The 26,030-nt window shown below is 38.1% G+C and overlaps 1 protein-coding gene across 2 annotated transcripts; it reads right to left on the bottom strand.

Annotated features, from left to right (window-relative positions):
• Positions 1-1,209: 1,209 nt before the first annotated feature.
• Positions 1,210-25,811, bottom strand: NAA50 (N-alpha-acetyltransferase 50, NatE catalytic subunit). Of its 2 annotated transcripts, none has more exons than XM_082460236.1 (5): positions 25,477-25,811; positions 6,420-6,553; positions 5,887-6,006; positions 5,381-5,447; positions 1,210-4,222 (listed from the first exon to the last, which is right to left on the bottom strand). In XM_082460236.1, exons 1-5 carry the CDS (start codon positions 25,482-25,484, stop codon positions 4,045-4,047), a joined length of 507 nt encoding a protein of 168 aa, XP_082316362.1. In that variant the 5' UTR covers positions 25,485-25,811; the 3' UTR covers positions 1,210-4,044. The 2 variants fall into 2 exon arrangements, with proteins under 2 accessions (XP_082316362.1, XP_082316361.1); XM_082460235.1 differs by having other exon boundaries at positions 6,420-6,556; positions 25,477-25,810.
• Between the last annotated feature and the right edge of the window lie 219 nt (positions 25,812-26,030).

Here is a 26,030-nt window from a genome sequence, read left to right as displayed (position 1 = left end):
GGAGCACAGAGTCTTAGCCACTGGACCACCAGGGAAGTCCCTTCTTTAACATTCTGAATAACAGTAAAGTGCAATGTTTTCTAACCCTCATTTAGGAAATTAAGCCCTTCAAAGAGTAAGATTAACAGAACCTTTCCAACTTCCCTGTGTTGGTGGTCAATAAAGCCCGACATTTTCTCCAAACATGACATAGCCAGGTCCACTGATTCCCACCTCCTGGTATTAATATCCTTGTGTATTCCCCTCCCACACTACCAGGCTAGGACAATGGCTGGTCTGTGTGACCAATGCAATATGGCAGAAGTAATAGGTATGTCACTCTGAAGGTAGGTCATACAAGAGTATGGCTTCTGCTTACTCTCTTGGATCACTCGCTCTGGGGCAAGTCAGCTGCCAGCTGTCACTCAGGCAGCCCTGTAGAGACACCCACATAGTGAGGAACTGAATCCCTCCAACAACCAAGTGAGTCAGTCATCTCAGAAGTGGCTTCTCCAGCCCTGGCTTACAGTCCTGTAACCTGATGAGACCTTAAGCCAGAACCATGCAACTAAGCTGCCCTTGGATTCCTGACTCAGAAACTGTGGGTGATGATGCATGTTCATTGTTTTAAGCTGTTAAATTTGGGGATAATATGATTAAGACACATCGGGCAAAGATCACCCATTGTTTCTTGAATGGAATAAGCAAAATTCTAACACTTTTGACTAAGATATTGAGTTAATTTTGTTAAAGACAAAATTCTAAATTCATGTTTGTTTGGTACTCAGAAAAAACTTAAAAAGCAATTCCCAACTCACTCAACTAAACTCCTTCCTCACTGTTAACAAAAAGAAAAAAATCTGAATATATGTTATCTCTAGTCAATGCACACTGCTAATTAGATCACAGCCGAAAGTGTCAGGTGCTTTTAACAATTGCATTCAAAATATACTAGCAGTAAGACAGCTCTTCAGATCTTATTTTTTCTCTCATTGGGACTGAACTGCAGATGCCAGGCAGTGTTTCTAGCAAGTTCCAAAAGGTCTGAATTAGGAGGCCTTGATTACACTTGGCCTATTTTAATTAGTTTTAAGTTAGGTCTTAAAGAAAAGTGAAAGTACATAAACCAGTATGGGCAACAGTAAACAATGACTACATATAGCTGCTGATCTCAGAATTCAACACAATGCATTTACATTTCTTTGACATTTACCAGACATCACAGATTACTACCAGAACATCACGTAAGTTTATTTCAGATGTAACAGCAATGTTAAAATCAACAAGTTTAAATCTTAACTGCACCAAGTAAACTCAGCTATTTAAGTATTTTTAAAGTTATTCCCTCCAAAAAACTGAGGGAGCTTTTCTTTTCCACCCCATATGTCATGGTTTCCCAATAGTTCTATTTTTGGAGGACTTTCAATTGATGAGTAAGCCGCTTTGGGGATATTTCAGAACTTCTTTCCCCAAATGAAAACTAATCTGGACAAATTATATATTGCATAGATTTCTCTGCAGATTCTTTTCTTTAGAACCTAAATGCAATTACCATACAATATAATGTTTATCTATTTGCCCTACAGAAAAAAACTATCTGCCCTGAAAAATATGATGGATATATCCTGTGATCTTCCAGTTAACAGAATTGTTTTACCTCAACGATAATTTTTATCAAAATAACCAACTGAACATGGGACATTATTTCAGTCTTTACTGACTCATAGGCACATGAACTAGTGCCCAGCTTCTACCTCTTCTACATCCTCCTCCTCCATAAGTGGATGGAATTATTTCATGTAAGTTTGATGTAGGACAATTCACCCTTTACAAACACTTAGAATTTAGGTTAAAGTCAGTGACTAGTGTGGAAAAAGAAACACTAAAATGATAGGGAGCCTACACACTCAATTCAAAATTTAATATTTTTTCCTCCATAAATAATATGTACTTAATTGTCATGAGGCAGCTATTCGGTTTTCATTAACCACATTCAGGGATACATTCATAGGACTGATTAGATAGTCCAGGTGAAATGGTTATAGAAATAGAGGCAGTGTCATCTCACAAAACTCATTTATATATCAAAATCTATTTTGATATGCGAAGTTTACAAAAAGGCTGAATTTTCAAACTAATTATGCCTTCTGTAACTCAAGCACTCTTCTCTTGGCAAGAGCAAGCTGAAGCTTATCCATGAAGGTAAAGGTGCTTAATGCTAAACTTTTCTTCTAAGCTTAGATTTGGACTGCTTAAGAAACTGATACCCAAGAAACCAGCATGGTCTTTCTACATTTTTACTATCTTAAGATTATAACCCTATAAACTCATTTATCAACTATCTTCCTTTTCTATATTATTCTTGGCACTCAACTAAGACTGCTGAAGTTTACTGTACCTTGTATTTTTACATTCTCAAGTAAGAACTTAAGATTATAAAATGTGCATAAACATTGTGTAAAATAATTTTGTCATTCAACATATTTGAAGAGATGAAACTTTTATGCCAGAATTTACATAAGAGGATAAATATTACGCATCAATCTTCCTTTTAAAGTCAAATAACAGAAAATTCAAGCTCTGTGCATTATTTTAAAGTCTAATGAAAACATTTCTTGGGCCACCAGTATTGGCAATGTAGAAAATTTTAAATATTGGAGATGGGACTATGGAGGAAAACATGAAAATTTCAGATGTCTTCTATCTTACAAAAAGTTATCGACCCGTCAAAGCCACTCCCTATGTGCCAGGAAACGATCTGGCATAAACCAGTCCTGTCAGTAGAGGAGGTCACAGTGACATTTGCGTTATTAACACTTCTAGACTTCTACTTTTTCCAAGAATAGAAGCAATATGTTTAATAATTCTCCCACCCCCAAATCCTTAAACTCAATATCACAGGCACAGAATGTAAGCAAATCTGGGATGTTCTCCAACAGATAAGCAATTAGCACAGCTATGTTATTCTCAAAAATACTGTCTAGATATTCCTTCCTCTAAAATCAATGCTCAGTGGCCACACTTCTAACAGTCTGCATTAGCTGACATTAAATGCATTTGTTGTGCCACAAGTCCATCTAAGCTTCCTTTTAGGTATTTTTTAATATGTCCAAGAGACAACACCTGCTTCAGGTTTATTTAGAGGCATTGACCTATAAGGACATCAACTCCATTTTTAAGGTTTGACTAACTATTGTGGATTTACTGAAGAAAAAGAACAGGAGAAAAAAAGCAAATCACAACAAACCTCTTTAGGTCAGTTAAAGGCCATTATCTCTAGCTGGGATATTAAAAAAAATTAATCTCACCAGCCCACACTCCAAAAGTTAATGCCACTTCTAACAATCAACAGCAGGAAAAATAAACCTGCTAACAACCAGCCCATTCATTAGCAAAAAGCAGTTTAACTCAAATGCTGAGACCAAAGTATAATACTACCTACTCAGACTGTCCCACCCACCGTCAGCCACCAGCGAGGAAGGAAGAAATAACTGCTTAACAGAACAAAATAAGCTTAGTATTTCTTACAAGGATAACAATGGTCCAACTCCTGAGATAATACTCAGAAGGACAAAAGGTGGAGTGAAGGCAATGTACAGGGATTAGTATCCCACAGAATCTTGAAAACCCCAAAGTACCACGAACACACTAAACTTGTCTATGAGTTAGAGAACAAGATACTGCTGCTGCTGCTTCTCGTCCTCTGAAATATACAATATTTTGTAGGCTCTGCCCTTCAATGTGAAAGCAGGACATTAAAAAAAAAATGAAATTGACACTCAAGTTTTTGGGACCATATATCTTAACTGTGAAACTAAACAGATCTATACCTTCTCCTTCCTACAATCAAACCACCTCACAAAAATAAGAAAACTAAAACAATCCAAACATGATTAATAAGTCCTTAAAAGTTTAAAACTTTTAGAGGAAAGGGAAGGAAGTTTTGAAAGGAGGAAACACAAGAACAAGGAAGGGGGAAAGGTTTAAAAGAAAGGGGGGGGGAATCAATGGGCCTCTCTTTTATTTGGCGACAAGCAAGTGCAAGAAAGTTCATCTGTAATTTGTTCAGTTGTCTGTCTTTTGCACATCTGCATTCTGGCCAGAAGGGACTTTGAGGTTTTTCTGCAGCACATGAGCATCAGCGGGCTCTATTCTCTTATAGTAGTTCTTCTTTGTCTCAATAATCTCAAAGCCAAACTTTCTGTAGAAGTCAATTGCAGACTCATTGCTGATCTGGACATGCCTGAGATACAAGAGGGTATCGGAAAAAAAAATTAAGATTCCATCAGCTTTTATGTGTCCTCCACAGATAGCTACTGGTTGGAGCTGGAATACTGCAGACATTTGTTAGACTCTCTTTACAATTACTAGCTATCAACAAAGATTAGGTATTCATTACAGAGAAACTTTGATGACAAATTTATACTTCTAACCTAACTCTTAATTTAACATTTGGAAGACAGCTAGCTGAGATCAGGAGATGCAGGAACAGCGTTTATTCTTAAAATCAAGAAAGGTTAAAGTATCATAACATTTTTTATTGCAAGAGGAGAAAAGGTTCCTGTAACTAAAAGTGCATAAATAACTATAGGGATGATTCAGAGACCACAGTAACACATTAAAAAACAAACAAACAAAACCTAGGGTCTCAAATGCCTGAATATATCTTTCTGATTGATAAAAAACATGTTAGATTTTGAAAATAATTTGTGCTTTCTCAATTACTCCTCAAAACAGCATTATATAATTTAATCTCTCCCAATGCCAAAGTGAAAATGAGAATCATCTCAATATCTGTATTATAAAGAATCCACATAGGGAACTATATTCAATCTCCTGGGATAAACCATAATGGAAAAGAATATTAAAAAAGAACGTATGTATGTGTATAAGTCACTTTGCTGTACAGCAGAGATTGGCACAGCATTGTAAATCAACTATACTTCAATGAAAAAAAAAAAGAAAAAAAGAATCCATAGTTGCCATCTTAGCCTTACTCTTAAGATTCAAGTATAAATCAGCGAGGTACTCTCTGATTTTGATGATTAAATTCTACTACTAATGAGCGTGTCACTGAGAGCCTTGAACAAAACTCAGAGTGTAAACAGATGGCATGATAAAAGTAGTATTAATGGTATTAATTTCTTAAATTCTGAAGATTTGAGCTTTAATCTTGGTTTCACATATGTGACTTTGGAGCTCCCACCCCAATGTAATAAAGCAAAACAAGAATGTTTTATCGCAGGTTCCTTATCTATTATTAAAACAAACTTCGTAACTACCACTTCCATGGTATTTCCAAAAGACAATAAGTGACCAGATTTTAAATTTTCTAGTAAAGATTTCTATTGCCAATTTATTAAATTCTTTAGATAAGATCATTAAATATGACTTTACTTACAGATAGATGTTGTCAAAAGTGCCATCTTTTTCACAGATGTTTAAGACATGATTTAACATTTTAGTTCCTATTAACAAGACAAACAACAAATAAGTTATCTCATAAAAATCAGTCTTTAAACTAAACATCTTACTGAGTCCTAATAGAATTTGAGGTAAACACCAGACATCCTGATTTTCCACCATTTTTTTCTCTCTACACTACCTGCTGTGTTTAAAACTGCTAGCAGACAAGCAATCTTTATATACAGCCCTTCCAGGAAGAAGGAAAACAGAAAAAGCAAAAGGGTAGTATTAGTAACAAATCTATTTATATATAGGGCTTTCAATCGAATTATGTTCAATTGACATATAAAACAGTTCTTTTCCACCTTACTTTATATAATTCAGTAACCCTTTCCCAGTATTCCTAGAAGAAATATTGCCTTAGTGGGGTCAGGAACAGTACCAATGTATTTATGCTTCTTTAAAGAAAAAAACAAAACCAAAAACCACAAATAATTTTACCTATTCCTAGCCTTCGGTATGGTGCCAGACATCCTAGTGTCATGATGTAAAGTCTCTTCTGATTCTGTGAATGATCCACCCTACAGCATACTGCACCTACTGCAATATCATTGAAATAGGCTGCCAAGGAAAATATAAAGATACAAAGTTTAGCAGACAGAATAACACATTTTACTGAATCTTTCCCTCCCCTCATACAATGACTAAATTGTTATTAGCATTAATTAAATTTTATCAGCTACTCTGAGTATCAATAGCCTCAAAAATATCCTATACCTTAAGAATTTAAGACCCCTCTTAAATATGTGAAAACACAGACACAGCCTAAATAAGAAAAGATATTTAGCATTTCCGTTTGAAATTCAAGTATTTTATTTTATCTTGATTTTTCTCAGAACCTGGATCACCTCCATTTCCTCACTTGTAAGACAAGGAGATTAAATCAGTTAACTCTTTTTTTGCCCTGATATTAAAAACTAGAGGTCAAGAACATGAATAAACAAATGAAGGGAAGAAGAAAAACCATATCATACCAAGTTTTGCTAGCTCGCCAACCTCCAGCACATCCTTATAGAACTTGTCATTGTAGCTGACTGGGAAGATCACCTGGTTTAATCTCTTCAACTGCTTAATATTGTGTGGTGTCACATCTCCCAGCTCGATCCGGCTACTGGAACAAACCAAAATGTACTCAATAAAATATAATTAGCTTCATTTGTTAAGATGGACATATTAAAAGGGTACCAAGTCTTTTTTACATGACTGATAAATCCAACCCTTTCACAGTAACCTTACACTCCTATGAAGATCACCATTTATAAGCAGATTTTGCCAGTCATTCCATTCAGGTTCCAACTCCTAGCTTTCATACAATTGTATACATTTAGAGACAAATACAGTAAACAACAATTACTAAGAAGGCCAGAATAATAATCTACATACAAATGCTGAAATTTTCAGAAAAATTTAAAGACATCTATTACTGATCAAAAAGACTGATGATACCTAATTGGCAAAGGGGTGGCAAGTAAGATATTTATACGCTGCTGGCAGGGATGTAAATAGATACAACATCTCTGGAAGACAATCTACAACTATGTACTAAAAAGCCTAAAAAGTACACCTCCTTTGTCAAAGTATCCCCACTCTAAGAATTTATTCTAAGAAAATAATCAAAATATGCAAGGATCACGTGTATTCTAGCCACTGGACACAGGAACCACATACACCAGAGTCACAGAGGGTGGCGACCAAATCCAGATTCCTGGACGCCCCACCCCCACCCCCTTCAGAAGCAGAGTCTCTGGAAATGGAACATGGGAATCTACATTTCAGAAACAAAACAAAACCAACCAAACAAACAAAACAAACCCCAGCTTGAAAACTACTTATCAAGAACACAACAGTAGCATTGCTAAGTAACCATACTTAACCAAAACAATCGGTTCCATGGAAAAAGGGATAACCACTAAAAAGTGTCAGACTCATAGCAATAAAGTTGATTTGCCTATAGAGCTGTCAACAAATTTTTAAGCGCTCAAATCAATCTCCCACCACATGCTAAAGGTTGATCAAAAGTGACAAGACAAACCTGAATAGCAACTACACAATTTTTCTTCCTATTACCACCAGCACTAACATTTGTAGAGTTGCTTATATACACTATTTGCCTTCTTAAAAACCTTAACACACCTGAAACTAACACAACATTGTTAATCAACTATACTCCAATATAAAATAAAAAGTTTTAAAAAAATTAAAAAAAATCTTAACAGTGGGTGATAAAAACATTTAAAGAAAACAATGTCATCCGCCTGCCAATGCAGGGGACACGGGTTCAATCCCTGGTCCGGGAAGATCCCACCGTGCGCCACAACTATTGAGCCTGCGCTCTAGAGCCTGCGAGCCACAACTACTGAGCCCACGCACCACAGCTACTGAAGCCCGCGTGCCTAGAACCCGTGCTCCGCAACAAGAGAAGCCACCACAATGAGAAGTACACACATTGCAACGAATAGAAGTCCCCACTAGCCGCAACTAGAGAAAACCTGAGCGCAGCAACGAAGACCCAATGCAGCCAAAATATAAATAAATTTAAAAAATAGTATCTTATAAAAAAAACTGTCAAATCAAACTAAAAATGAGTTCAAAAATAAACAAAACAATCTGATGCCAACCAAGCAGCTAGAAAATGACGTATGTCCTACCACTAGGTGCTAGTTCCACATCACAACTGCATTAGTCAATAGCAGGAAAATGCAAACAATGCACCCTAATTAACCATTTACATCACATGCACAGGGGTTTTGAAAACTCTGTTAGAGAAATGACTAAACAAGAAAGCTAATTATCACACTTTTATAATGGTTAAAAAAAAAAAGGAAAAGAAAAAAATCTGAGTGTCCACCATTAAGGGACTGGTTAATTAAATAAAGCATGATACATTTACATTAGAAAGACATTGATATATTCTTTCCTGGGGATATATATGTATGTATCTCCAACTTTTGTTAACATACAGAAAAATGTTTAAAAGCACATTCAAACAATGTGTGGTTTGTGGATAATTTTTATAACAATGTTCTCTGAACTGTTAATAAGATAATCAGAAACCAACAGAATGTATTACAGTTCTTAAAAAACAAAAAAACCTGATTACATACCAGTATACTCATTTGGAACTTTAGCCTTCCTGCCTCAATTATTTCATTTGTATGCTACTGTTTTTTATTATTCACTATTGTGACCGACCACCCTTGTATATCTTGCATGTCTTTTATCTTTGGCTGCATTGGGTCTTCGTTTCTGCGCGCGGGCTTTCTCTAGTTGCCACGAGTGGGGGCTACTCTTTGTTGCAGTGCACAGGCTTCGCAGTGCGCGGGCTTCTCATTGCGGTGGCTTCTCTTGTTGCGGTGCACGGGCTCTAGGCGCGTGGGTTTCTGTAGTGGTGGCACATGTGCTCAGTAGTTGCGGCGCATGGACTTAGTTGCTCCATGGTATGTGGGATCTTCCTGGACCAGGGATTGAACCCGTGTCCCCTGCATCGGCAGGCGGATTCTTAACCACTGCGCCACCAGGGAAGTACTGAGTCATGTCTTCTTTACTAGATTACATCTCATTCACAGAAAAACTTCCCTTTTCATTAAAGCACACCCTGGCTTTCTCTTCTTTAAGGCTGAGGTAAATGACATTTCACCTTAAAATACAGGGATCACATCTTACCTGCACAGTCTATTCTTTTTTTTTAAAAAAGGATTCCTCCCACTTAATTAATCACCTACCTTTTTTTTTTTTTTTTTGGTGAGAACATTTAAGTTCTACTCTCTTAGCAAATTTAAATTATACGATACGGTGTTATCAACTATGTTATACTTTGGATTCTCTGAACTTATTCACCTTACAGCTGAAGGTTTGTACCCTTTAACCAACCTTTCCCTATCTTCCCCACCTGGAAACCACTTTTCTACTCTCTAAGAGCTTGACTTTTTTTTTTTTAAGATTCCACATACAAGTAATATATGCAGTATTTGTCTTTCTCTATCTGGCTTAACCTAATGCTACTCTTTAGTATTGTACCACAGATTGGGTGCAGTAATTTATTTTAAATATAAGATAGTTTATTATATTGATTATATTTAGAACACACCATTTAAAAATTAATCCAGGGGAATTCCCTAGCGGTCCAGTGGTTAGGACTCCTCGCTTCCACTGCAGGGGGCACAGGACCGATCCCTGGTTGGGGAACTAAGATCCCACATGCCACACGGAAAAAAAAAAAAAAAATTACTCCACTGCACTCAAAAGCCAGTCTCTGTATTTTAATAGTGATTGAAAAATTACATCATGAAATCTAATAGTAAACAACAATAAAGGAAAACTTCAGAATCTAGGAAGTTAAGTTTCTAGATAATAAGTGAAAGAACTTGAGTTTTTAAGAGTTTAAGAATAATTTCTAGGTAATTACCATGCTTCAAGTATATGTATAAGTTTTAAAAGGATAATAACTAGGTATTTCATGACTTCATACAGAAGGAAAAAGTGGTCATGGTGCAGTATGGTAGACTGAAACTAATAAAAGGTAACTACTAAAAAAATTTCCATTAGGGTGGACAGATCAAGACTAAATACAAAATACAATATTGAATCATAAAGGAATAAGCAGCTTAATCTTTCCATGCCTAATTTAAAAAAACATGTCTTGATTTAAAAAAAAAAACAAAAAAACAAACCCAACACCATAGAAATGAGTTAGACATATACAGTCTTCCAATATTCTTCCATGCACATATATACTGACAAGTTTTAAAACAGAATTGGAATACTGTGAGTATTGTTTGGTAGCTGTTTAAATTTAAGAAAGAAATTAATCAAGTTTGATTTTTTTTAATTGAAGTACAGTTGATTTACAATATTGTGCCAATCTCTGCTGTACAGCAAAGTGACTCAGTTTTATACATATATACATTCTTTGTTTAATATTCTTTTCCATTATGGTTTATCCCAGGAGACTGGATATAGTTCCCTGTGCTATACAGTAGGACATTGCTGTTTATAATCAATTTTTATTATTACCAGACTGTCAGCATATGCTAGAAACAGAATTTTAAAATGTCTATTAAATATAACTTTGTCAGCAAAATTGACCTTCAGATACAGTTTAACTTTCCTGAACATATGTCTGATTGAAACGGAACACTTCTGTAATCCTGATCACTTAGCTCCAAATTATTCTAAGATGTGGATATTCTAAATATATCAGAGTAATATCATCAACTTGTAAATATAATTCAGTAAAGAACGTGTAGTACCAAAGGCATAAACAGAGAATTATGTAGAAATGTCAAGTAAATTAGAACATCATTTGACTGTAAACAACCAAAAAGCTTTTAGAAGTTAAAAGAACTTGATTAGAAAATTAAATAATAGAGATTTTAAGAATTCCATCATGAATCTAAAATTTTCTATAGTTCTTATGAACATAATAGTTGCCTATTCAAAGCATAAATCAGTTCTATTTCAATAAATATTTCAACACCTATGTGCTAACACCTGGAATGCAAAGGACTTTACATTCATGTATTCCCCAAACCACAGGCAGTTTGCTATGGTAAAACAAAGTATGCTTTGTGTAAATGTGGAAGCCGGGGTTGGAGAGGAGCGCCTTGCACATCAAGATGGTACTTCATTGTCTTCTCTACATTCTCTCGGTGACCTCAATCTATATATAGTCTTATGGATTTAATGCTGCCAACTCCCAAATTTCCATCACTAGCCTAGAAATCACTCCTAAATGCCAAAGCATCTCTAGTAGACAGCTCAAATTAAACATATCCAAAACTAGCTATCTGATCTTCCCCGCAAAATCTGCTTCACCTGTAGCTTTCCCTATCTCAGTTGGTGGCCTTTCCATTCTTGGCTGCAAGTTTACTCTCTCACCTCCTTTAGGTCTGTTCAAATCCTATGTCAGGAAGTCTTACTCTGACACACCCTTTTTTTCCCTTATAATATTCTTGATAGGTTTTGTTATCAATAAGGTTTGTTGGCCTCAAAGGAAGTTTGGAAGTGTTTCTTCTTGCTCTTCAGTTCTGTCAATGCTTGCTTCTGTATTTTCAAGTTATGTTATTAACAGCATAAATATTTGGGACTGTTATGAGTTGATGAATCGATCCTTTTATCATTTTGAAATGTCCCTCTTTGCTGTAATATTTCTTGCCTTAAAGTCTACTTTATCAGTACAGACACACTGTTTTCTTCTAATCAATGCTGCATGGTGTATCTTCTACCACCCTTTACTTTGAACTTCTGTGGCCTTATATTTAAAGTGTCTTTTTATAAACAGCAAATGCATAAGAGTCTTGTTCCTTTAATTTGGTAATCAGAGTATTTAGTCTGTTCAGATTTAATATAATTATTGTTGTAGTGTATTCAAGTCCACCAGCTTGCAATTTTCTAATTTGTATCAACTATTAGTTGCTCCTTTATTTTCCAGCCGTTTTTGCGGGTCAATTTACTTTCTTTGGAAAAAAAAAAATTCTTTCTTAGCTAAAACAAAACAAAAAAAACTTTTAAAAGTTCACATAAACTTTTTTTTTTAATTCTTTTTTTTTTTTTGGCTGCATGGCTTGTGGGATCTTAGTTCCCCACCCAGGGATCGAACCCAGGCCCACAGCAGTGAAAGCACCAAGTCCTAACCACTGGACCACCAAGGAATTCCCTATATAAAATTAACTTCAGGCGTATAGTTCTGAGTTTTGACAAATACGTATAGTCACCTAACTACCACAATTATCAAGAAACACAATGGTTCTATCACCCCAAAAGTCTCCCACATGACCCTCTGCAGTTCAGCTCTACCACCACTCCCAGGCAAAATTAATGTTTTGTTTCCCATAGTTTTGCCTTTTCAAGAATATCACATAAATGGAATCACACAATACATTCCCATTTGCTTGGCTTCTTTCATTCAGCACAATGCCTTTGAGATTCACCACACTACTGTATCAACTTCATTCCTTGCTATTGCTGAGTAGTACTCCATTGTATGGATGTACCATGGTTTATACTTTTGTTGAAGGGCATTTGGGTGTTTCCAGTTTTTGGAGATTATGAATAAAGCTGCCACAAACAATTTCTGTACAGGTTCTTGTGTGAACGTAAGTTTTTCTTTCCCTTGAATAAACACGTAGGACAGGGGATACTGGATCATTAGTTAAGTGTACGAGAGTTTCAGGTGTTCTGCATCCAAACCAGTGTTTGGCACTATCAACTTTTAAAATTTATGCCATTCTAATAGGTGTGTACTGACATTTCACTGCGGTTCTAATTTGCATATCCCTAAATAATGGTGAACATCTTTTCATGTACTTCTTTGCTACCCATATTATCTTAGTTGGTAAAGGTGCTGTTGAAATCTTTTGCTCTTAAAAAAATCCTGGGTTCGAATTATTGAGATTTAAGTTACTATGAATACATGCCCTTTGCGAGTTATGTATGTTGCAGAGGATTTCTCCCAGTCTGTGGCTTTTTTCATTTTCTTAACAGTGTTTTTCACACAGCAGAAGTTATACATTTTGATGAATTTCTTTGTGGATCATGCTTTTCAGGGTACTATCTAACAAATCTTTGCCTAACCCAAGGCCACTAACATTTAGATGTTTGTTTTCTTCTAGAAGTTTTATTACATTTAGGTGTATGAGCCTCATCCCCTTACATCCCTCTCATTTATTTTTCTCTTAAACAGCCTTCTTGAGGTATAATTTACATACTATAAAATTCACCTATTTTAAGTGTACAATTCAATGGTTTTAAACTATTTATAGGGTTCTGAAATCATCATCTCAATTCAGCTTTAGAGTACTCACATCACACCCCCAAAATCCCTTGTGCACAGCTAAGATAAATCCCCTTACGTACTCCAAGCCAGCCACTAAATCTACCTTCTTTCTAAAGACTTGCCATTTCTGAACATTTCATACAATAAATGTGATCTTTTGGACTAGACTTCCTTCACACAGCATAATGTTTTTGAGGTTCATCCATATTGCAATTTGTGTCAGTAGCTGAACAGTACTCCATTGTATGAATATACCACATTTTGTTTATCCATTTACCACTTGATGGGCATTTTAACTGTATTTACTTCCTGGCTATTATAAACAATGCTGCTATGATTACTGCATACAAGTATGTGTGCAGACATAGGCTTTAGTTTTTTTCTGGTAGATACCTAGAAGTGGGGCTGCTGGGTCGTATGGCAAATATGTTTCACTTTTTTTTTTTTAATTGGAGTATAATTGCTTTACAATGTTGTGTTAGCTTCTACTGTACAATGAAGTAAATCAGCTATATGTATACCTATATACCCTCCCTCTTGGGCCTCCCTCCCACCCCACCCATCTAGGTCGTCACAGAGCACCAAGCTGAGCTTCCTATGCTTTATAGCATGTTCCCGCTAGCTATCTATTTTATGCATGGTAGTGTATATATGTCCATCCTTATCTCCCAATTCATCCCACCCACCTCTCCCCTGCCCCGTGTCCACATGTCCGTTCTCTACGTCTACGTCTCATTCCTGCCCTGCAAATAGGTTCATCTGCACCATTTTTCTAGATTCCACATATATGCGTTAATATATAATATTTTTCTTTTTCTGGCTTACTTCACTCTGTATGACAGACTCTAGGTCCATCCACATCTCTACAAATGACTCAATTTCATTCCTTTTTATGGCTGAGTAATATTCCTTTGTATATATGTACCACATCTTCTTTTCCATTCATCTGTCGTTGGACATTTGTTTCCATGTCCTGGCTATTGTAAATAGTGCTGCAATGAACACTGGGGTACATGTTTTACTTTTTAAAGAAACTGCCTGTGGTAGGCAGAATAATGGCCCCCAGAGACTGTCCATGTTCTAATCTCAGGAACCTTTAATATGTTATTTTACATGAAAAATGGGCTTTGCAGATGTAAGACCTTGAGATGGGAAAATTAACCAGGATTATCTGGGTGGGCCCCCTGTAATCACACAGGTCCTTAGGAGTCAGAGAAGATGTGATAAAAGCAGAGACAAGAAAGACTTAAAGATGCTCTGCTGTTGGCTTTGAAGATGAAGGCTCATGAACCAAGGAATGCAAGTGGTCTTAGAAGCTGAAAAGGCAAGGAAACATATTATCATCTTGAGCCTCTAGAAGAAACACAGTCCTGTTGTATCAGTTTCCCAGAGCTGCCTTAACAAATTACCACAAACTCAGTGGCTTAAAACAACAGAAATGTATTCTCTCGAAGTATTGGAGGCTGGAAGTCCAAAATCAGAATGTCGGCAGGGCCATGCCCTCTAGGCTCTGGAGCAGAATCCTTCCTTGCCTTTGCCAGCTTCTGGTGGCCTCAAGTGTTTCTTGGCTTGTGGCAGCATAACTCTAATGTCTGCCTCTATCTTCACATGGTCTTCTGTGTGTATGTATGCTCTCTTCTTCTTATAAGGACATTAGTCATTTAGGGCCCACCCCAAATGAGTATGACCTCATCTTAATTACATCTGCAAAGACCCTATTTCTAAATAAGGTCACATGCTAAAATTTCAGGTAGACAGGAGTCACTGTACATACCAACATCTTGATTTTAACAGACTGAAACCCCTTTCAGACTTTCGATCTCAGGAACAAAGATGATACATTTGTGTTGTTTAAGCCACTAAATTTGTAGTAATTTGTTACAGTAGTAAGGGAAAACTAATATGTTTCTAAACTGTTTCCCTAAGTGGCCAGACCATTTACATTCCCATTAGCTATGTTTTAGGGTTCCAGTTTCTCCAGATCCTCACCAATGCTTTTTACTGCCTTTCTGTTTATAGCTATTCTAGTGGTGTGAAGTGATAATCTCATTTCAGAAGTAAAAGAGTAGGAGCCCATAAAAGTGTCTGAGAAACAATGTTCAAGAGAGTAGGGATAAATCTGGAGAAGCAGTGTTGTAAAATCCAAGACTGGGTTCCAAACTTGGCTATACACCAGAATCATTTTGCGGTTAAAAATTCAAATTCCTACATCCTACTCTGGAATCTTTACTTCTGTAATGAAGCTTGTTCTTTTAACCATACAAAATTAAACACCCACTTTAATCAAGAAACTTCCTACTGCATGTGTGTAAATTTCTAAATCCAAGGAGTCTGGTAAGGGAAATAGAGACTAAAGACAGACATAGAGAAGTGGAATAGACCACTGCAAAAAAATAAACTATATGATCAGAGTGGGTTTCCATAAAATGTTAATCATTTCCCCATAAAATGTTAATCATTTCCCTTATGCAAGCAGTACAGTTATGTTACACTATAGCTTTAATGTTTGTGACATAACTGGTATCGAGGAGCTATGACTCAAACTCAAATCAGCCTAACTCTGAAAGCTGGATTTTTTAAATCACTACACTGACTGCTTACTTCAGGTAAGATTTCAATATAATTTAACAATATAGACTATTTTTAATTTATCGGTTCAAGATCTCTGTTCTGTAGATAAGCCCCAAATTCCTGGCCTAAAAGTCAAATCAGCCATGTGGCCACATCTACTTGACTCAACAATTTTTTGTTTTTCCAAATTAACTTGGTTGCTAATATTTAAATCAGAAGATTTTACATAAAGCCTACGTTTCTTGTTTTACTCATTTACCTTATCTGCTTGGTCCCAGGTCCTGGGTTCCTGCTGGCACTAGAGTTCACAACCCTAACTAAAAAACTGAAGACAGTAGTTATTAAAGAAAATAAATTATTCTCTTACCTCAAGTAAATTCACGTGACATGTTATTTTTTCTTGTTTTTCAAATCCATAACAAACTCTAACGCATCTTCATACCAAAGTTTTGAGGTTAAGGATCTAAGGGGGGGGGACAGACTCATACAGCACAAGCACCCACAGAAATGTGAACCAAGTCCTTAGATCTGGAAAACACAGCTACTTGCCTCCTACTTTTAGAGAGTAGCACCACAAGATTAGCCTGTTACTCAGTCAAATCTCAGATAACCTTTGCACTTAGAATATGGTAGTAGGAAACCTTTATTTTACCCTTGGCTTAAAAAACAAGTGGTATGATAAAATGGGAAAAGTATTTAGTACAGCAACATCAGATAATAAGCACTCAAATGTTTCTAGCTTTTAAGGGTAATGTCAATTATGGCCATAATTACAAAAACAAAATTTAGTGGCAATATTCTGAAAGGCCACAAGATGGAGATACAACTACACAAAAGTGGGTCTTTCTTGTGCAAAGTCTGACTGCTAAAGTTACATAGCAAAAAGAGGAAATGATGTATAGAGAAAGCTTAAATCCTTTATACTTTTTTTTTAATATAAATGTATTTATCTATTTATTTATGGCTGTGTTGGGTCTTTGTTGCTGTCCACGGGCTTTATCTAGTTGCGGGGAGCGGTGGCTACCCCTCATTGAGGTGCGCGGGCTTCTCACTGTCGTGGCTTTTCTTGTTGCAGAGCACCGGCTCTAGGCGCGCAGGCTTCAGTAGTTGTGGCTCATGGGCTCTAGAGCGCAGGCTCAGTAGTTGTGGCGCACGGGCTTAGTTGCTCTGCAGCATGTGGGATCTTCCCGGACCAGGGCTTGAACCTGTGTCCCCTGCATTGGCAGGTAGATTCTTAACCACTGCACCACCAGGGAAGCCCCGAAGCCTTTATACTTTAGATGGGTATTTAAGTGCACTCTGGCACAAAATTTTAACTGTCTGGTCATTTCTTATGAAGAGTGTTTGATCTGGAAGGGACCTCAGAACCACTGGCTCTCTTCCCCTTCATTTTGCAGATGATGGAACTGAAGCCCAGAGACAGATGTGCCTGTAGTTATACAGTCAATTATCAATAAAGCCAGAATCAGGCCTATGTCTACGAATTCCATTATAGTGCAAGATCAGCCACACCATATGACTTCCCTCAAAGGAGTCATCTTTACTTCTCAAGGTTAAGAGAGAGAGAAATACCCAACATTTATCCAAGGTGTACTGATAAAGGACTTTTGCATAAAATTTAAGTCTTTTAGCAAGGATCAAAGTATGCCCATGGTCCTTTGATTAAAAATTTCAAGGGGCTTAGACTTAATTTTTTCTTAGCTAGCAGTAATCTGGTTCTCAACTCTTGCCTTCAAGTAAATTACATGAAAGAGTGATTCCTCTAAAGTATAAATTCCTTCAACCTAAAAGTAAGCCCACTCAGCATTTATCAAAGCACAGCTTAAATACTAACTGCTCATGAGGCCTTAACCTGTCATCCTGCTGAGATTTCCACCTCATTTGAACTATATTACAGTTGTACTCTTCCAAGGCACAGAATTTCTGCACTGCTATAAGCGTCTGTTTTCGAACCTTACCTCTTCTACTGAACTACAAGACTTAGGGCAGAACCTCAACTATTTCAAGGACTGCTAAGTTACTTTTAGTAAATCTAAGAATCTCTAGGACCTTAGTAAAACCGATGAGCTCTCTTTCCTTTCATCTAGATTTTAGAGCAATTTCTCAATCTTGGTACTACTGATATTTAGGGCTTGATAATTTTGTTGTGAGGGGTTTCCCGGAGCACTGTGGGATGTTTAGCAGCATTGCTAGCCTTACCCACTAGATGTCAGTAACCATCCCACCCCACTGTGACAACTAAAAATGTCTCCAGACATTGTCAGATGTCCGGAGTGGGGTGGGAGGTGTACCGCTGGTTGAAAGTCACTGTTCTAGAGGTTTAGCAGGTATCAAAAAAGCAGTGGTGGGTGAATCAGTCCTCCAAGCTGTGTGACTGCAAGTATCAGGTGTGTAAAAATCTCAGTAATTATTTGTTTGGGTACTAGAAATGCTAAACACACACACAGGGACACAATATACTCAAGGTTATAACCTAAAAAAGAATAAAATTATCCTTTGAAAAATTTTTCCATCGTTATCTATATGTTCAATTAGGAGAGCCCCTTCCCAGCTATGGCTCTTCCCCTACTACTACCTAAACACTGATGTTTTTACTTACAAATCTCTGAATTCAAGCACATATTTCCAACGGCTTACTGGCTATCTCTACAGGAATCACAAATTCAACACATCAAAAACTGAACTCATCGTTCTCCATAGGAAATCTGTTCTCTACCTTTAAGAACAGCTCCATCATTCATACAATACAGACACTGAGCTTTAGATGTACTCTAACATCCCATTTTAATCCCTGGTACTTCTGCCTCCCAACTAACTTTATAACCTGTTCCTATACCCTTTCTCTTAGCAGCATGGTTCAGGCCATCATTTCAACCCCTCATTTCAACACATATTTTAATAGCCTAATAAAGGGGAATAAGACTAGAGCCAAGGAGACAAAGCCATCACAATACAGTCAGAATAATCCTTCTAAAACACAAATCTGACCACTTTACTTCTCTGCGTAAAATCTTTCAAAAAAGTTGCACATACTCTACCAAATAAAATTCAATTAGCCGGGCTTCCCTGGTGGCGCAGTGGTTGAGAATCTGCCTGCTAATGCAGGGGACACGAGTTCGAGCCCTGGTCTGGGAAGATCCCACATGCCGCGGAGCAACTGGGCCCGTGAGCCACAACTGCTGAGCCTGCGCGTCTGGAGCCTGTGCCCCGCAACGGGAGGGGCCGCGATAGTGAGAGGCCCACGCACCGCGATGAAGAGTGGCCCCCGCTTGCCGCAACTAGGGAAAGCCCTCTCACGAAACGAAGACCCAACACAGCTAAAAATAAATAAATAAATAAAGTAGCTATAGAAAAAAAAAAATTCAATTAGCCCTTCATCACCTAGCTGTGGCCACTGGCCTAGCCTTCTCCCCACCACCCCCCCATTGTTTTTTGGCCATATAAAACTACTCAAAAACCCCACCACCCAACAAGCTTTCTTCCCTTCTTGGCCCACCTCTATATGTTTTATACTATATTTACAGATACATTAGTAGAGTATGGATACTATCTTAGAGCTACCGGGAGGATTAAATGAGACTATTGCCTGGCACATTGCCTTAACAGTGCCTCCTCTGTAAAAGGTAATAGTGGCATGGGGAAGGGATGGGAGAGCAGGTCCCAAAAAGCAGACACAAGAGAAAAATGAAGAGAGCAGCTTAAAAGAGAACAATTCAAATATGATTCCAAAGTTTTGTTTCTTGGTATCATAGAAAGCTAGAGCTGACAGAGACCAGGAATGGCAAACATGCGACACACATGCCATTAATAATCAATGACATCACTTGTTTTCCCCACAGTCTGAGAACTCATCAAAGCTATCAACAGACTAAATATAATACTGATAAGATACTATCAACAGATTAGAACTGGCACAAGAACTCAAACCTTCGGCCTTTCCTATTCAGGTTCAAGCTGTTCTCTTTAAAGACAAAGAAATGAGGGAATTCCCTGGTGGTCCAGTGGTTAGGATTCAAGTGATTTCACTGCTGGGGCCTGGGTTCAATCCCTGGTTGGGGAACTAAAGATCCCACAACCTGCAAAAGAGACAAAGAAATGAGGGCCCAGAAGCCAAGAAACTTATTAGTCAGTGTCCCTACTACTGCTATTATTGGTGGCACACTGAACTATAAAATGTGGTTGCTTTTAGTTCAAATGCCTTTTGCATTGTAGTAAATCTCCTTTTTGAAGATAAATTATGCTACAAATAACAAACTCTACATTCTGGGGGGTGGGAGGGCATCCAAATATTTCCTTAAATATATCTTAGTTTTCTGGAAGGAGAAATAAGAAATGTTTAAAATGCATACAAATGGCCAGTAAAAGTGGGAAATGTCCAACTCCACCAAGTAATCAACAAGAAAGGAAGAAAGAAAGAAAGGCCATTTATCACCTAATCAGCAAAGTAAAATTAGAATTAAGGGTATATGGGTATATGTCCTCAAAACCAACTTGTCAAGAAACTATTAGTTATTTCTATCATTTTAGGAATGCTCAATGTATGCCACTCATCGCAGACAAAGGTAATTTACACCACCTGTCACTGAAATGGCAGCCACAATGTCTTCCTCTATTTCCTTTAAGTTTCTGCAAGTGCTCCTCCCTTTCTCCATCAGCCCTTGAAGAAGAGAAGGGCACTCTCATACACTGCTGGCAGTATAAATTGTTACTATCTTTCTGGAGGTCAGTTGGCAACAAATATCAGAGCTTTAAAAATGGCAGTACTTTCTGATCCAAAAAATTCTCCTCTAGTGAATTATCCAAAAGAAATAATTAAGGATGTGTGTCCAGTAGTTATACAAGCAAGCATTCTGCTCTACCGAAGACTGAGAGGAGAGGTCTGAACTTGGGAAACAAAGTTTTCCCTTAAGAACAGCTTTAGCAATGACAGAGGTAGAATACAGGCTGTACTAGCTCAGGCAAGGCAAATACATACTTCCAATTACCCCTTCATTTACCCAGAGGATATGACTGGATTATAATATCTTAATCGAAAACCAGGAGTGGTTACCACAGAGGTATAAACAGCCACACACTATGTGTTGTCCCACAGTTGAAACATCTACCATCCAGGAACTAGATCCTAAGGGAAGAGATCATGTTTTAGACAAATTTGTTTTTTTCAGGGTCTAGCACAGCACCGTCCAACAGAAATATAATTCGAGTCACTTATGTAATTTAAAATTTTCTAGGTCCAGGGGTCAAATCCCTGTTAAAAAAAACTTTTTTTTCCTAATATCTACACTAACAAGGCAAAAAGAAACAGCTGAAATCATTGCAACATGTAATCAAAATGAAATTTAATCATGACCTTTTAAAAAAATCTTTTTTTTCATACTAAGTCTTTAAATCCAGTGTACATTACACTTACGGCACATCTCAATTCAGATGGTAATTTTCCTTGGAAATGTTTTACCTGTACTTATATTTCATAAAATTTACAGTGGATTCACATATCCAAGTTGTTCGAAACATACATAAAAATTGTCCAACAACTGACATTTTAATTCAGCTCCTCAGTAACACAAGACACATTTCAACTGCTCCACAGCCAACCATAGCTAGTCACTACTGTATTGGACAAGACAGGACTAACGTTCTGCTAATACGTCAGGCATTGAATGAATGTAAACAGCAGATGATGGAAGAGAACAGCTCAAGAGAAAGGAGTGTTCTGTGATAGCACAATTAAACAATTTTGTAGTTATTAGACTATAATCATACAATTCTCATTCTATGATGGGAAGGATGTTTCTATTGATTACTACTGGTATTCTAAAGGTTTCTGTAGGCTGCACTTACTTTCAAAAAAAGAAAAAAGGACAGCCATTTAAATAATTGAGAAGGTGTATCTTTTCAGATGGCACAAAGCTGGAAGCCATAGCTAACACCTAGAAGCGAAAATCAGGAGTCAAAAGAATTTCTACAGACCAAAAGAGAGGATTTAGCAAAGTGAAATTTAATATAGATATTAGTTTGGTCTGGCAAAAGCACTGGCTTTGAAAGATAATGCTTTATGAGTGCCTTTTAAAGACCTTTTCCAACCCACAAATTCTTGATTATTGTGCATTTTGTTCAGAACTTTACCAACAGCTGTCCACAATTTGGGGAAGAAATCACAACACTGATGGCAACACAGCATTACTCACCAATGCACACATCTGTACTGGTAGCAGATATACTTTTAAAATTATACAGTTGATTATATTTACAGATAGATGCAAACAGCTGATCTTATGATTTATGGTGTTGTTGTACCTGCTCATCTACATATTGAAATAGATATTGCAGTTTACTTTCCTTTTATTCTCCTTTATATTAGTTAGGATATTAATTTTTTTAAATTATGGTACAGACAGGTTATATTTTATATGAATTCATCTGAACAAAGCAAGGGAACATTACAAAGTATTTGTTAAAATCCAGTAACTTAATAAACATCCCACAAATCATTGGCTTCACAGAAGCAAGGAGTATGAATTGCAGTTTTACACAAGTTCCCGAATTCTATATACTTCTGCCTTACTGGCTTTTTTTGTTTTTGGGGTTTTTTTTTCCCTGACAAAAACAGCAATAAAACCTTAAAAAAAAAACCTTTTATTGACGTATAAGATACACTTGGTAAAGAGCACAAATCTTGTTACAGCTCAATGATTTTATACATATGTATACACCTCTGCAATCAATACCCAAGGTAAAGATACGCAATGTCTCTAGCACCTTAGTAAAGTTATTTGTGCCCTTTCCCAGTCCATAAACTGTCAGAGGTAACAATTATTTTCTGAGTTCCTCAAAATAGATTCATTTCTACTTGCAGAATCTTATATTTTAACACTTCAATTAGGAAACTACACTGTTCTATATACTATATTATTGCTGTTATCTTTACTTTGTTCACATGTATTCACATCTAGTTAAAGACATCTTTATTAGAATTCACACCTCTTTGCTACAATTGAAGGGCAAATGGATTCAGTTTTACTTTCTATTATATCGACTAATTACACTGCCATCTCATTTCAGTCATGGCCGTGTACAGCACACCTTCTTGCTTGAATATCACCCTCCCTAAAGGGAAACAGATAAAAATAATCAGCTTACCATCCACAAATTCAACCTATAATGTCCCTGGTTCATAAAAACAAGCAACCTCAGTACAAGGGATGTAACATCTCATAATATACTTCAAATTTCTAAACCATGCATATAAATGCATGCAGTAATTAACAACTGGACGTTTATCTACTATGGAGGAAAGGCAAATACATGCCAATACCATGGAATGTCCTACTAATAAAAAACTAAGTAAAAGTATGAAGAAAAACCCAGGTAAAATCGTTAAGTCTTAAAAGTTTCAAAACGATAGACAATATAGGCAACGATGTAAAATATTGGAACAGTAGACTGATTCAGAGTGAGGAGTTCTGCATGTTTTCAATTTTAGATATTTGTATTCAACTTACAGTCCAATTAGCTCAATATACAATAAAACGCTTAGCAAATAATATTTCGTACAAAAACCACATAATCAGGACCACTGTTTCATTTTCACAGGCCTTCATAAACCAAGAGTCAGGACTGTAACACTGACTACATTGTACACGGTGATACAAATCTTTGAACTCAAGAACCTTAAAATCTTTTAAATAATATCCACTGTCTTCATTTGTTCAGTGCCTTAAGGGCAAGACTAACAAATGAAAAAAATTTTACAGTCCCATCTTACCTGGGAGTTAGTTCACCTTAGAAGTTAAAGGGAGTATTCCTCTGAAATCATCTTACAAGTTTACCATTAAGAACATGATCTTAAGCTCCCAATAGTAAGAGGTGACAGGAACTAGACTTAAGGACTCTACATTTGAGGCATAGTTGCTGGCTTAAGGTACAGATTCAATAACTATAAATTTCCTCTAAATTTGACCAGTTACTCATTTCTGGAGATTGGCCTCCATCAGTTTGTTATACATAAAATAACCATTTTAAATAAAAAGATAATTGCCTCATGAGTATGTTAACTGAAGGCAGATTATTTCTATTGCCCAGTTAGTATCAGGAAGAGCATTACATCCTAGGCAGACTGAGCTAGACCAAAAGATTTTGGATCTAAACATCCAGAATAATTCCTTGGAGGCACTCGTTTATAAATCCATGCACAATCTCAACACCAAGAACTCTTCAGCCTCATTTTTATTACTTTAACAAAGACAAATAAGTATTGAGTGCCAATGAGAACACAAAAACAAGTAAGAGACAGCATCCATACTCAAGGAAAAAAAGAGATAAATCTCGCCAAGTTACACTGGATCATATACAAAACAGCCAAACTTCCTAGATCATGATTCAAGTGCAGCACATACTTCAAATACCCCTCAATTAGTATCCTGATTACAACTCTTTAGAACTTGATGTGAACTAATGCAGGTACTGTGAAATTTTCTTCATGATTTCTAAACTTGATACAAAACACGCAATTCGACATTACAGTGCATTCTCAATATTTAAAGCAAAATCAGAGTAAGGAATCACACTACAGACCTTCAAATTAAACTTTCTTGGACCTCTTCTGCGACCTCAAACACATATACACACCGAAGTAATATACAGACCCTTGTTTTAGGCAGTATGAGATTACTTCGAACACTGACTTCTACTTCATCTTCAAAAGGGCTGCTAAACAGTCTGAAAGGCTTCGCTAACTCAAAACACAGTTACAATTCTTTAACTGACCTGCTGTCGTAGAAAACACTCAGCACCTCAGAAAACTTTTAACACTGATTAAGATGCCATTTCGTTCTCTAAGGAGGGTAAAGGCAAGCTTCAAAACGGCTCACTCCGTCAATATGTTAAAACACCGTGTTAGGTAATTAATACTTTTAACAGTATGCAATTTAATAGTAAGATGACATCTAATCCAAATGGAAATAGTCGAATCAAAATAATCCCTAACTTTGTCCAAGAGGGAACGCGTGAAAGAATATTCACTTCGCCAAACCCCTGAAGAAAGCTTCCTAGGAACCCAGGACCCCCTCGCGGCACAAGGGCAACAGTAAACGGCTGGAGCAATAGCTCCACCTACTGATCAGCAATACTTCCTTAAACATTTTGGCACCCCAAGTCTTCAGTGCTCACGCTCTCCCCCCCTCCTCCACTCGCTCTGACCCAACCCAAATCCAGTTGAGTCACTAGCTCTTAATACTCCTTTCCATGCTCTTTATTCCAATTCCTGCTCCCTCCAGAAGGTTCTGCATCGCTTCCAAGTGTGAATAAGCCCGAAAGGTGTCGAAGACCACAGTTCTCAGTGTCGAGCCGGGATCTGAAGAGGACAACCAGACCGCTTCACTCGGAGTGGCGGGCCGGGGGTGGCTCCGCCGTCCGCTCCCGGGCAGGAGGCCCCAGGCGCCTCACGACAGCTTTTCCCCGCCGCCCCACTCAGCAGCTGGTGTGCATTAAACCCGCACTCGTCCTCCGGGCCCAAACCCTAGGTTCCCCGGGTCTCGCCCGCCAACAGCCGGAGCCAAGCCTCCGCCCCCTCCATGAGCAGAGAAGCCCAGAAACCTCCCTCCGCCGGGTCTTTGCCCGGGGTCTCTCCCTTCCTTCGCAGCCCCTCTCCCGCGCCGGTTGGGCCCTGCCCGGCTGCCCTTCCTCACCCTTTCATCTTCCCCGCCTGCTGAGGCCGTTGTTACCACAGATATCAACGCCGTTGTCGTCGCCGCCCTGAGCTCTCCGCGCCCTCAGCTCGGGCCACTCCACCCTGCAAGCCGGCCTCCTCGCTTAGGGCAGGGAGCTGAGCGGCTGACGGAGGCCGCGAGAGTCGAGCGCGGCCCTGCGTCTCCAGAGGGGGCGGGGGTGCCTCCCGCCGCCGCGCTGGTGCCGCCGCTTCTCCACACGTGCACACGGGCCACTCTCCTCCCGCCCGCCGCCACCGCAGCCGCCAGCCAGACCCGCCGCCGCGCTGTGACCTTTCACCCCGCCCCCTCTGCGCGCCGGCGCGTCGGCAGCCCGGCGCGCAGCCGCACTGCAGGCCTCCGTGTACCCTTCCCCCTCCACTTGAGGACCTCCATGTTTCTACTGGGCTCTGCCTTCCGGCGTCATCTTCCTCCTCCCATCCCTTACGACGCAACTTGTGGGGCTTGCCGGGTAGGCCTTGGCGGTAAAAGCCAGATTTTTCCACTCCTCCCTCACCTCTCCCACTTCAACAAGA

Source organism: Balaenoptera physalus (assembly GCF_965194825.1).
Source record: "Balaenoptera physalus genome assembly, chromosome: 4".
In the NCBI taxonomy this organism is placed as follows: Eukaryota; Metazoa; Chordata; class Mammalia; order Artiodactyla; family Balaenopteridae; genus Balaenoptera; species Balaenoptera physalus.
The sequence above is the reverse complement of the archived record's forward strand: the minus strand, read 5'-3'. Positions and strand labels throughout refer to the sequence as shown.